This window comes from Podarcis gaigeae, assembly GCF_964106915.1.
Source record: "Podarcis gaigeae genome assembly, chromosome: 2".
In the NCBI taxonomy this organism is placed as follows: Eukaryota; Metazoa; Chordata; class Lepidosauria; order Squamata; family Lacertidae; genus Podarcis; species Podarcis gaigeae.
The window spans coordinates 39,689,239-39,702,205 of NC_139679.1; the positions used below are offsets into that span (position 1 = coordinate 39,689,239).

The 12,967-nt window shown below is 41.9% G+C and overlaps 1 protein-coding gene and 1 long non-coding RNA gene across 2 annotated transcripts in view; one reads left to right on the forward strand and one right to left on the reverse strand.

The window, feature by feature from the left end:
* Positions 1–12,967, forward strand: part of LOC310838507 — a 178,210-nt gene that overhangs the window by 133,777 nt on the left and 31,466 nt on the right. Inside the window, exons 9-12 of the long non-coding RNA XR_014560997.1 lie at positions 5,520–5,687; positions 8,148–8,346; positions 8,960–9,092; positions 10,542–10,674. This is a non-coding gene — a long non-coding RNA (uncharacterized lncRNA). The remainder of the gene's footprint in view (positions 1–5,519; positions 5,688–8,147; positions 8,347–8,959; positions 9,093–10,541; positions 10,675–12,967) is intronic.
* LOC310838421 (myosin-3) overlaps positions 1–12,967 on the reverse strand; it is a 31,774-nt gene that overhangs the window by 10,710 nt on the left and 8,097 nt on the right. The window contains exons 9-27 of the mRNA XM_083725782.1: positions 12,830–12,928; positions 12,516–12,619; positions 12,302–12,440; positions 11,866–11,984; positions 11,015–11,164; positions 10,449–10,619; positions 9,613–9,922; positions 8,999–9,078; positions 8,301–8,388; positions 8,097–8,214; positions 7,571–7,694; positions 7,354–7,490; positions 5,887–6,142; positions 4,277–4,519; positions 3,796–3,972; positions 3,083–3,228; positions 2,905–2,995; positions 1,010–1,399; positions 509–635 (exon numbers count right to left, since the gene is read on the reverse strand). Coding sequence (XP_083581908.1) covers positions 509–635; positions 1,010–1,399; positions 2,905–2,995; positions 3,083–3,228; positions 3,796–3,972; positions 4,277–4,519; positions 5,887–6,142; positions 7,354–7,490; positions 7,571–7,694; positions 8,097–8,214; positions 8,301–8,388; positions 8,999–9,078; positions 9,613–9,922; positions 10,449–10,619; positions 11,015–11,164; positions 11,866–11,984; positions 12,302–12,440; positions 12,516–12,619; positions 12,830–12,928 — 3,069 coding nt within the window. The remainder of the gene's footprint in view (positions 1–508; positions 636–1,009; positions 1,400–2,904; positions 2,996–3,082; positions 3,229–3,795; positions 3,973–4,276; positions 4,520–5,886; positions 6,143–7,353; positions 7,491–7,570; positions 7,695–8,096; positions 8,215–8,300; positions 8,389–8,998; positions 9,079–9,612; positions 9,923–10,448; positions 10,620–11,014; positions 11,165–11,865; positions 11,985–12,301; positions 12,441–12,515; positions 12,620–12,829; positions 12,929–12,967) is intronic.

A 12,967-nucleotide genomic window follows, 5' to 3' on the forward strand; every position in this document is an offset into this window, starting at 1 on the left:
TTTGTGCAACATACAAATGGCCATCAGATGAACTCCCTTCTGCATTTTATTAGCCCACATGTTCCAGGGCTCAGCCTGACATTCGCAATACAGATTCAGAGGTTTAGTCTAACATTTTGTTTTCTCTTCATATGCCATTGCATCAGTTATTCAGCTTCCCTTGTTACTTCAGCAACAAGCTAGACTAAAGTTCCAAGAATACCCTCTTTAAAAATGAAAATCTACCTCCACACTCAACCACCAGATTATCACCTCAGTGCTCTGCCAGCAGAATACTTGGATTTAAACCAATTTAGCCCCATGAAAGCCTGGTTTGTGCTTTTTATTGGTGCTTCTGAAAGCTAACCTCAGAAGCACAGACTAAAAATGTGTTGCTGGAACATGAGACATTGCATAGATTCCACAGAACATAAATAATAAAAACTGTTCACCTTGAAGCAAATGATGGAAAGAAAACCCTGGAATGGCCCTTGTTTGCATCTTGCATCCCCACTGTTTTCCTCCTTACCTGACTCAGCCTGCAGACGGGCTTTCTGTGTTGTTAGATCAGTCACTGATCTCTGGTTTTCCTCAGATTTGGCCTTTATTTCACTGAGCTGGTCCTCTAATGTACGACACATTTTCTCTAAATTAGCCTGTGGTAGTCAGAAGTGAAATGAAACAGGATACATTATGCAGTCAGTCATGTACCGTATGTGTGTTTACTGAGAACGTCAAAAGGAAACACACACAAAAGGAAGAATTTGTTGTGAACAAAGAAAAATACATCTCAAAAATGCTGAAATGGATGAATGTTTATTATTAAATTAGCCCAATGAGTTTTGGTTCAAGTGCCTCCTTCCAGGGTTTATATGTTTCTGCCCAAAAATCATCTGCTTCAAAGACCTTGATGGGCAAAAGATCACCTTTTCAGAATATTTGAGATACATTTCTTCTTTTTGTTCACAGCTAAGAATGTACATTTTGTAGTCTGGACTGTGAAGAGCTACTCAAATTTACTTTCAAATACCTTAGACTTGGTAACGGACTCGAGATTGCTGGCCAGGTCATCAATCTCCATTTTGCACTCGCTCTTTTCCTTCTCCAACTTTTGTTTGACACGTTGCAGGTTATCAATTTGCTCCCCAAGCTCCGCCGTACTATCAGCATGCTTCTTGCGGAGAGTTGCAACTGTAGCTTCATGCTGCAGGGCAGATTCCTCCAGGTCACGCCTCATTTTCTGGAATTCTGCTTCCCGCTTCTTGTTAATTTCAATCTGGGCCGAAGTAGCCCCTCCAGCTTCTTCAAGCCTCTCGCTGATTTCCTCTAGTTCACGTGCCAATTCAGCCCGCTGCTTTTCTGCCTTCCCCCGAGTTGCCCTCTCAGACTCAATCTCCTCTTCCAGTTCCTCAATACGAGCCTACACAGGAGGAGGAGGAGGAAGTGGTTATGGTTACCAGTAGTTGATAATGAAGTTGTTGGTTATGTGAAGATGCTGCTTCACAAAGGTTCATAAATCAAAGAACGAGAGATAAGGAAAGGAGAGACCAGGAGCTCACAATCTACAATCAGCAGTGGAGAGATGGAAGATGCTAAGATAAATGTGAGAAAATGCAGTTACATGTACTTGGACAAGGCTGCAGTTGGGAATAAGAATTCAAGAGGTTAAGGCAAAAGCTTTGTAAAACGGGAGAATTTGGAAGGCGGGATTTGGAGAAAAAGAGACATTACATTTTCAGGGAGGAAATTCCAAGTAAAAGGGGCAGTGAGGAAAATGGGGGAAACTGGTGGAAGAGCAGGGCTGGCCTGCCCATAAAGCAGAGTGAAGCAGGCACCTCAGGCCAGGGGTGAGCAAACTTTTTCAGCAGAAGGCTGGTCCACTGTCCCTCAGACCTTGTGGGGGGCCAGACTATATTTTGGGGGGGGGGGAAATGAATGAATTCCTATGCCCCACAAATAACCCAGGGATGCATATTAAATAAAAGCATGCATTCTACTCATGTAAAAACACCAGGCAGGCCCCACAAATAACCCAGAGATGCATTTTAAATAAAAGGACACATTCTACTCATGTAAAAACACACTGATTCCTGGACCGTCCGCAGGCCAGATTTAGAAGGCAATTGGGCCACATCCGGCCCCCAGGCCTAGGTTGCCTGCCCCTGCCTCAGGTGATGGAAGCCCTTGCAGCAGCACCCTCATGGGCACCATACTGCCACTGCTGCTTGTGGAGAAGCAATGCTGACATTGGCGCCAATTTCCAGTGACATAGGAAAAGGGTGCTTCAGCAGGTGCAGTGCTGCAGCAGGGCAGCACTTCCTATTTCACCTCAAGGGGCAAAATGTGATGTGACACCCTTGCAGAAGGGATCAGGAAACTTTTGGCATCAAGGGTGTGAGAGCTGCAAGGAGCAAAGGACAAAACCAGGGATATATTGGGAAATATTAGCAGAAAGTCAGGTTGGGGTTTGTACTGGTCATAGATGAAAATGAGAAGCATAGTGACAAAGAAGAGCTGCTTCAGAGAAACACATTTGAAAATAGATTGTAATGTAATGAGGCTGTTGAAAACAAACTACTCAAAACAACAACAATTTGAAAATGGAGCCACTGTGGTCCTAATTCGTTGTGTCCTACCAAACATATACTTGAAACAAATTAATCCTATTAAACTTCTGTCTTTCACTGTTTCCAGACAACCTGTTTACTCAGCATAGTTACTATGCTAAGGACATATACCAGCATCTACCCAAATGGGTGGTAGATCTGCACAAAAGTGTGCTGAAGTCTGGAAGCAGTCTTACAAGGAGGGCATGTTTCATTATATCATCTTTACGTATCTAAGATTATTTATAACCAAACATTTTAATTCTTGTTACCAAGTGAAAATGAGCTGGGATGCTAGAATGAAGAAAACAATTTATACCTGAAGTTCTTTGATTTTCTTCTGCAGCTGGATACCCAAAGTTTGCTCGTCTTCAATTTTGCTTTGCATTTGACTGTACTCAAAGTCTTTCCTATAAAGGAATTGAAGAGGCAGTTTAATTAAAAAGCTACCCCATAAACATATTTTAATATGCAACTACAATTTACGATTTCCGTACTTCTTCAGCTTTTCTTCTAGCTGCTGTTTATCATTTTCTAGATCCATTATGGATTCCTGGGCAAGTTTCAAGTCCCCTTCTAACTTTCTCTTAGCTCTTTCAAGATCCATGCGGATTTTCTTTTCCTGTTCCAAGGAACCTTCCAGCTGCAACGAAAGCTTAATGTTAGTGCCAGTCTCAGATATTTTTATAGTGGGAAATTACTAATTCCTTGGGTTAAACTCAGTATTAACAAAGTATGAATTGAGTCCCTTTGCAGGGAATGGACATTTGCTAGCAGGAAAGTGAGCATTTCTGTATCTCCAACTAAGATGGGAGGCAAAAAACCCCCAACACCCTTCAGAATCCTCCGTCCCCATTGTCACACAAATATCAGTACAAACTAAGGATAGTGTTCCTTATCCACTATTGTTTTGCTAATGATGTGCTTCCAGAGGATCTCCTCTGAACTCAGGGACCTTTAAGCCAGTTTATTCAGGGGGAAACATGTATGTTAGCAGGAGAGCCCTGTGTCCTGTTATGTGTAATTTCCACTTGGGCACATTAACAGGCTCAAAAACAAACTTTGTTAACTTAGAGATGTTTCATTTGTATACCACCTTTTTACATAGCTATAACTCAAGGCAGCTTATAACAATCCAGCCCAAAGCAAGTAAGTCATCATGAAAAAATATCATGCAAAGTTCAAGAATGACTAGGATTAGCTGTCTCACATCATCAACTTGCTGCTCCAGCTTGGTTTTCGCTTTAGTGAGAGTGTTAACTTTGTCTTCTTCAGCTTGTAGGTCATCAAGAGCTTGTTGATGGGCCTCTTGGAGGGCTTTCTTCTCCTTGGTTAATTTCACAATAGTTTCATCCAAAACTGCCATTTCTTCTGTTAGGTTCTTCACCTACAAAACACAGCATAAGATTGTTGATGGTGTTGAGATCAGCTGAAATACTGATTAAGGACAATTAAGGGCAGACATTGTAAGGATAGGATCATTGTAAGCTTACTCTTTGTGTTTGTTCTTAACTTACTGTCTTTAATTGCAGAGGTAGAGGCACGAGATGGGAAGCCATTTTACATAAGAAATTAGCAGTTTGTAACATGAGAGTGAAAAGTGTGACAATTTTTCAAAACTTTATATGGCAATTGAATATCTTGGCAGATAGTACGGGAAACGGCATTTTGAAGGCAATATTAAAGGTTACCTTGTTTTCAGTGGCATGCTTTTCTTTTTCAACCTTAGCCAGTGTTAACTCCAGGTCATCAATATCTTTCTTCAGTTCGGAGCACTCATCTTCCAGTTTCCTTTTCTTGGCTGTCAGCTCTGCATTCAGCTCTTCTTCGTCCTCCGCTCGTTCAGTCAGCTCCTTGATTTTTGCCTCCAGCTGGATTTTGGTTTTGATCAGCTGGTCACACCTCTCCTCAGCATCTGCCAAACTTTCACTTTCCTTGTTAGAGAAAAATGTATCATATATATTATCATTCAACTCCATCAGGCAGTATAACAGTATACCACTTTCTAAATTGCTCCCCCCCCCCTTTAAAGGCAGCCAAAAGCTTTGACTTCTCTACATTTTATCTCCATAACTGGGATCCAAACCAATTCCAGGTCATCAAGGTGGCTTTAGACTTGTGTTTGTCAAATGACAGCCACACATGACATGCTGCTTTAAAAACTGGTAAGGGGAGGGAAGGTTTTCAAAGACAGTTTCTGTTATGGTATGAGGGATGTCTTCTGTTCCAGGGGATTGGAGAACAAACAAACAAAAATCACACCAGCTGGACACAGACTCATAGAAATTCCTAAGCATGTCTTTGCATCTCAGCCCATTAGTGCGTATCTTTCTGCAAGATGGACCATTCAGATCCAACATCATAATCAGTTCCACCTTCCCACTATATTTATGCCTTCTCTTCCATCTCTGTGTTTGATTTCAAGATTTGGTGGTCACTTTAAATATATACCGGGAGATAGATAGATAGATAGAAAGATAGCAAGTGACACTGTAGCATTAGTTCAAGATGGGGTTATCTGTGCTGTACCTATATAGTCAAAAAGGAAATACAATACAAGAGAAGAAGGGAGGAGTTTTGTGGTGCCAGTATGACCTCTCAGACTGTATGCTGTTTAATGTCTCTTGTTTACTGAGAATAATTCAGGGTGGGTTGCTGGGTTTGTGGGCGGGGGGGGGGGGAGAGAGAGAGAGAGACTGAGAGAGTGAGAGAGTGAGTGAGTGTAAGTAAAAAGGCTATGTTTGTAAGCTTTTTCAACTGCTTGTGTTACCATTTGACTTTAACTGGCTATTCTTCAAACTTAGCATAAGTAACTGTTCTGAAGGAAGGAAGGAAGGATCTGAAAAGGATCCAGCCAATATGCAATCCAACTACCTAGCTGTAGCAAGTTTTCCTGCAATAAATGATGGAAGGGCTTTCCCTTCTCAATTACAGCAAAAGTGACTGGTCATCTGCTGCCCAGGGTGCCAGGTGCAAACAAAGGAAGAACAGGCCAAATGCAAGATGACAGCAATAGGAAGGAGCGTGGCATGAGGCAAAACAGCCCCATAACGGAAAAAGGCAGCTCATGAACAGCCTGAGATGGATGTGAAGGGCAGCAGGGTAAGTAGCGGCATGTCAGAGTACAGATCTTACTGGGAGCTTGCTGTGAAGCAGCTGACGCAAGCTAGAGATCTCAACTGGGGACAGCTGACTGATGGGGAGAGGGAAAAGCCTGATGAGATAGTGATAATTTAATAATTTGCTTAGAGCACCACATTTCCTAAAACTGACCATGGAGAGATATTTGTGAATTACTCACAGACTGCACTTGAAGCTGCAAGTCATTTTTCTCCTGCAGCAAAGAGACCATTTTCTCTTCCAGTTCCTTCCTTTTGGCTTCAGATTTAGCAAGTTCTTCTTTGGTTTTTTTAAACTCTTCTTTCATATTGGCGAATTCTTTCTCTGCCTCTGCACTCCTCAGCAGTGGCTTAATCTTGAAAAACAGCTTCATCCATGGCCAGTGTTTGACGTTCATGAACGAGCGAATGTTGTACTGGATGGTGAAGATAGCTTCCCTGTGATGGAACCAATTCACAGAGTTACTCATTGCGGAAAGTTAGTTTTCCTAAGCAAAGCTCAGGAGCTCCTTAATGCAGCTTCAACTGCAAATTTTCAAGAGGCCTGCCTGTAAATAATCAAATGAATATGCAACTACTTGACCAATTATTTCCCTTAACTCAGGGGTGGGGAAACCTTTTAAGCCCAGCAGCTACATTCCCTTCTGGGACCACATGCCAGAGGGTGGATGGGGCCAGAGGCAAAACTAGATAGAGCAGGGACATCCAGCTCCCAATAGACTGCAGTCTACTCACAGTATAAAAAAACTGGCAGTGATCTACCTATTTTCATTGGATGGAACACAGTTGTTGAGCTTTTTTGGGAATGCCAAAGTTGTGGAGCGTTTTTGGGGGGACCCAGAGTTTTTGAGCTTTGTTTTTAGGAAGACAAAGGTATGGAGCTTTCTTTTCTTTTTTTTTGGGGGGGGGGAGATCACTGAGGGGCCAAAGATCCTCCAGGATCTACCAGAAACACCCCGTCTCCAACAGGCAGATCGCGATCTACCTGTTGGACATGCCTGAGATAGAGCAATAAAATTTTACAATTGCGCAGTAGGCTAGTTTCTCCATTCACACCCTGTCCTCCGCCCAGGAAAGCAAACTGAAGCTCAAGGGCACATTCCAGACAGGCAAAAACACTCAGAAGGATGCAAAGCAGGCCCAGTGATGGGTGGAGAGGGTCAGATAAGCCTGAGGTTGCCCACTCCTCTCTTGACTTGAGTGAAATAGTGTTCATCACCCCTCTTCTGAAAAATCTGATTTAGCACCTACAGTTAACAGAATTTCAAGAGACCTGTAGTAGATATCTTTTGGTGCAAGCCCAACCATATCTACTCAGAAGTAAGTCCATTGGTGCTTTCTGCCAGGTAAGTGAGGTTAGGATTGCATCTTAAGCAATTAGTTTCAGTTTGCCAGCATTTCTATGTATAACAGAAGAGGTGAGGTCTGCGCCTATAGCCCAAGGAGATTATAGCACCATGATAGGATTACATAGGCACAACACAGAGAGGGTGGGAGAAGTGGAAATTTTAAGGAGTGTTTCAAAAATATCATTTGTAGGGTATCTTTCCTCTAACACTTCTGGGGAATCAAGGTAAGGGCGGGAGGAGGAGGCTCTGCATATAGTAAAGTGAAGCTCCCTGGTGTAAACCTGGGCAGAAACATTATACCTTCTTTCCACCATTTTTTGGTATTCTATTCTCATGAGGTACCCTCTGCACATAGCTTGTGTGCGAGTGATGAGCAATGCTAGACGTTCGTCTCTCATCTCTTCCAAAAGGCCCAGCAAACCAGCCTTGAAAAACACCTAAAAAGAGAAGGCAAAGTGTAGTCGCTGCCCAAGTAGAGCCACTGCTTGTACTCTTCTCAGCACAGAGAAGTGCTTACTTTGGTGTGTCCAAATTTGTACTGGGTGTGATCAATATCAATAGATCCCAGCAGTTTCTCACAGGCTTTCTTGCTGTCCATAAACTGGCCCTCTGGGATAGCACTAGCATTCAGAACGCGGTATCTGTCCATTTAAACACAAACAGGTTTTAGCGCTCTAAACAGTGGAGAAGGAAGAAGCTCTTTCCCACTAGCAAACACTTCTAAACAGCTTAGGTAACTGCCCATAAATAGGCAGCAAGATTGTGGTTAGTTTGAGGAGGCTGCGATACTTTTTATCCAAATATTTATTTGTATTGTACAAAATCCTAAAGGGAAGTTCCCCAGGCAAAAACAGTGAGGGCAGGGGAGCATTAAAAAGCATATTTTCTGCAAAAAAAATAAATACCATTGTATCTAAATTATAGTATATAAAGTGATGCTCAAGCAGACACAGGTGTCATTGTTATCCAGAATTCTAGACAGTGTTTTCCTAACAAATTGCCTCAATGCAAATTAGGAAGATCATAATAAATGTAGCTGAGACCTTTGTTTAAAATCCCCATATAAGATTCTGTTTGGAAATCCCTTCCTGCAGATTCGAATGCCTTCAAGCACTCCATTACACCGTAGCTGGTGCAGAACAAGCCTGTGATCCATTGCACCTGTGGAAGAGAAAACATAAATAGCAGCTTTCCCTGATACTCGACTGAACTCCTGCTGGAAATTGATGTCAGAATGTCTTAGTTACCTGGAGTTTTAGTTTCATTGGGGATGATGCAGCGCACAAAATGTGGGTGAGTTGTCCGCAAGTTGGACATCAGTTTGTTCAAATTTTCCTGTAATTTGGAAATTTATATTATATGCTGTTAAATTTTTATTATTCTGATAAAAGAAGCCATATTATATTTATTTACAAATGTTCTTCTTCTTCCACATGCCCTAAAATAAAATTGAAATGTGTAGGCTAATAAGGTCTGCTCCCCAAAAATGGAAATAAGATTAACTTATTTGTTACATTTACTGTACTTACCCCCACTCCAAGATCTAAACCTTATTATATACAAGCCTAATACCCATAAGCACACCTTTAATATTGTTTATTTTATCATTTCTAATTATTATACTTTCTGATCCCTTTGTAATTTAAGTAGATGATGATCACATGAAAAAAGCAAAATTATTGGCGTGTGTTGTTGTTTTAAAAAATGTACCCACCGCAGATGCATGATCAGTTTAGTCCAGCATTCAGTTTCCAACAAAGGATCAAAGTCAAAGGCATCACTGGGTGATATATGCTCTTAGGCACATCTATAAGCCGTCCACCATTTGAGCTAATGGCACCACATATACAAACTATTCACTATCCAATTAATGAGATTTGCTTCCACAAAAATATATTTATTGCAGCGGGGCACCTGTCTTTCTGAGGATGCCTGCAAGCCTTACCCTGAAAAGTGCAGAAACAGTCTGGAAGGAAGACCCCTTCTTCTTGGCAGCTTTCTTCTTAGTAGCACCACCACTTTCAGCTGCAAAGCAAGACGTAAGTACAATTGGCAATATTTCTGGTCAGCCATTCTGGCTATCCTTTTAACCAGTGCAAGAGGTCACAGAGTTTTAAGCCAAATATAATAGATCAGGGTGGCCCAAATTTTCATACCAAGTGGGCCAAAAGACATGGAACCCACAGGCCACACACTGTCTTGTCACAGGGGTGGGGTGGGGAGTGAGGTCAAAATTTGACACACCCACCCAAGTCCGTACAGTGCCTTCCCAAAGCTGGCTAAGTGAGGCGCCAGGCTTTGGGGAGGAGGCTTTGGCTTGGTTCTAGAGCCCTCACACCGCCTGCCCAAAGCTAGGAAAGCACTAACTAGGCTTTGGGAAGGAGAAGGGAGGACTCTAGGACCCAGTCAGAGCCCTCACATCTCCTGCCCAAAGTCCAGCGCCTTGCTTAGCCAGCTTTGGGAAGGCAGCATGAGAACTGGGGGGTGCATCAAATGTTGCCAGACAAGGCCTTGGGGGCCATGTGTTGGACCACTCTGTAATAGATGAAGATAACATACCATCCTCTATGGTAGCAAAGGCAGCATAAAGATTGGCCAGAATCTTAATGGATGATTTCTGATAGAGTCCCACAACAGTTTCATTCAAAGGGTCTTTGTTCTTCTCCAGCCAGCCAGCGATATTGTAATCCACAATCCCTGCATAGTGGACCAAGGAGAAGTGGGCTTCAGCCTTGCCTTTGACAGGCTTAGGTTTCTGGAAATTAGCAGATTTTCCAAGATGCTGGTCATAGAGCTTGTTCTTGAAAGAAGTGTCAGTTGCCTTAGGAAACATGCACTCCTCTTCCAGGATGGAGAAAATGCCCATTGGCTAAATGGAAAAACAAACAAGTTTTATTTCAAATATGTATTTCTATGAAGTGGATATTTATTTACAAGGCAACAAGGGTGGATATACTATGAAACTAATGAAGCATAAGCTTCAGGGGCCCTAATCCCAGAGGGGTCCCAGAAGCGACATTATTCCACATTGCTTTGAAAAAATTGGATCTAGTAGATCCAGTTTCAGTCACATGACTCAAACGGATTAATTTTTTTCTGTATGTATTTCACCAATTCCAAAGTTTGAGAGTCAGTAGCACAGATGTTGTAAAGGTGAAGTGTCACAATACAGCAATTTTAAGCAAAATCTGAGATGTTGTAGTTCATATATATATATATATATATATATATATATATATATATATATATAAAATCTGTCATAGAACAACCCCATTGAAGAAGATAAGAGGTTACCCAGACCTTGTTGCTGGTCGTGAAGGGGTCCCAATAACAGTTCAACTTTCAGGGCCTCAAAAATCAAGGTCCGCCACTGCAAGACAATATGGCAAATGTACCTTCTCAATAAGCTCAATGCAGGCAGCTAAATCCATTCCAAAGTCTATGAAAGTCCATTCAATCCCCTCCTTCTTGTATTCCTCTTGTTCCAGCACAAACATGTGATGGTTGAAAAACTGTTGCAGTTTCTCATTGGTGAAGTTGATGCAGAGCTGCTCCAGGCTGTTGAACTAACACCAGAATATATTATGTTAATACGATGACTTTGGCTTCAAAGGTACACAGGTGAGCAGTTTTTAGAATTAATTCTTCACAATTTTTAGAGGAAAGAAGGAGGCTATGCAGAAGGGAATAGTGGAATATTTTCTTAATTAATGGTACCTCTTTGAGGTTAGGGAGGAACTTGTCCCTCTTCAAAAGGGAAGAGAAGGTGCGAGCATGGGGAAATTATTCTTCTCTTTCCCCAGCTCCCCATATCACCCATTACAACCATGGTCTGGGACAGAGTGCACAAGGCAAAATACATTTATAAATATTTATACACCGACTTTCTGGAACAAGTTCAGCCTAGGCAGTTAATTTGGCTGTTACAAGAGAGGCAAGAAGTTGCAATGGGTCCACATACCTCAAAGATTTCAAAGCCTGCAATATCCAAGACCCCAATGAAGTGTTGCCTGGACAGCTTTGTATCCAGCTGTTGGTTGATGCGAAGTACCATCCAGAAAAATAGCTTCTCATAGACAGATTTGGAAAGGGCATTGACAGCATGATGCACCTGCAGGCAACAGTCCAGACAATTAGCAGCTACTACATAGTTAAACAGTGTTGCTGAAACAAGTCACTGCGCAAGTTGTTAGAGCTCAATTGGTATAGCATAAAATGGTTAATCTCAGGATTGTGGGTTTGAGCCCCATGTTGGGCAAAATATTCCTGCATTGCAGGGGGTTGGACTAGAAGACCCTTGTGGTCCCTTCCAACTGTGATTCTATGAATCACTGTCTGGCCTAGGATATGGAATGACCCAGGAATAATAGTGTTAGCTAGTTAAGATGGAAACTGAATGATCCCAGCTCAGAAACCCACCACAAGAGGTGAGTAGCTTAAATATCTGATCTTTTTGCTTCAAACTTCTCCTTCCAAGTTGGGGTGGGGAATACAAGCTGCTTTAGCACAGGGCTTCCTGAAAGAAGATGATGATGGTACTGGGTGTCCTGTACATGTTGTCTCATCTCACCAGTTCCTCTCTATCTATCCCAAACTATTGCAAATGCCCTATTGATTTCCTGTGACCTTTTCTGAATAGTGCTCCAGTGGCATTAATCTACCTGGGATGGATGTTACCAGAAGAAAACAGATTTCCCCCCAAACTTGTAAATCCTTACTAAGCAGCATACTGAAAGGAAGAAATGTACCCTGCCTGAGTAAGAGCCCCTCACATAAGCTAATACATGTTTTTGATCTGATGCATGGCCTCACCTGGTCCACTGTTTGACCTTTGGTCACATATTCATTTCCCACTTTCACTCGGGGAAAGCATAGGGCTTTCAGTAAATCTGAAGAATTCAGGCCCATCAGATAAGCTGCTTTGTCAGCCTCTACAAAACAACATATGAGAAGCAAATATGGATGGAACTCTTTCAGGACAGCCAGAAAGCAATAATCATTTGAGAATGGGATAGTCACAATTAAAGTTGTAGCTGCAATTGTAATTTACTCATTAAAATTATGACAGGGAGAGCGATTCAGATTAATTGCCAAAAGCTGAGGAAGAACTGTATATAATCTCTTTTAATGTGAAATCTTTGCAGGATGCTTTGCACACCTCACGTGAAAATTCTCTCTCCAACCCCCCCCCCCCAAATGAGATCTGGAAACTGGCTTTTTTTAATGGTGTATGCCAGAGATCTGTTACCTTCACTGCCATCTGGCTCTGCCTGCTCCTCTCGTGGTTTCTGCTTAAACTTCATGTTCCCATAATGCATCACTGCCCCAGTTAGTTTATAGATTCCAACTCTCTCTTCAGCAGTGAAGCCCAGGATGTCTATAGCCATCTGTAAGATAGTTCATGCAGCAATTAGCTGAAATTGTTACTCAGTATTTACATTAGCAGCAGCACTTATACTTACATCTGTAGCTATTAGTTCCTCTTGGTCATCTATGCTTTGTACTGAAATCTCCCCTTGGCTTATAAATGGGTAGTCATAAGGGTTTGTTGTAATGAGAAGCATTTCTGAAATGAAATTAGAAGAGTCTGATAATCGCCACATAACATCTTAGATTAAGATACAGAAGGAGAGTAAATGGTTCTGAGCAATTCTCTCTCTCCCTCTCCCCACCCAGTTCTGTGTAGCTCTGGTTGAGCAACTAACATAAGATCCTCTTCTGCTTTACCAGATAATCTGAGACATTCAGGAAGGAAATAAATGAGAATCCTTCTTACCAATAAGTTCAGGCTTCTTATTGGAGAGAATCTGATAGAAAATATGGTAACTTCTCTCAGCCTTCAGCTGAAAAGTTACTCTTGATTTTTCCAGCAGATCTGCAACAAAGATTCACATTTAATGTTTGTAAACCCGGT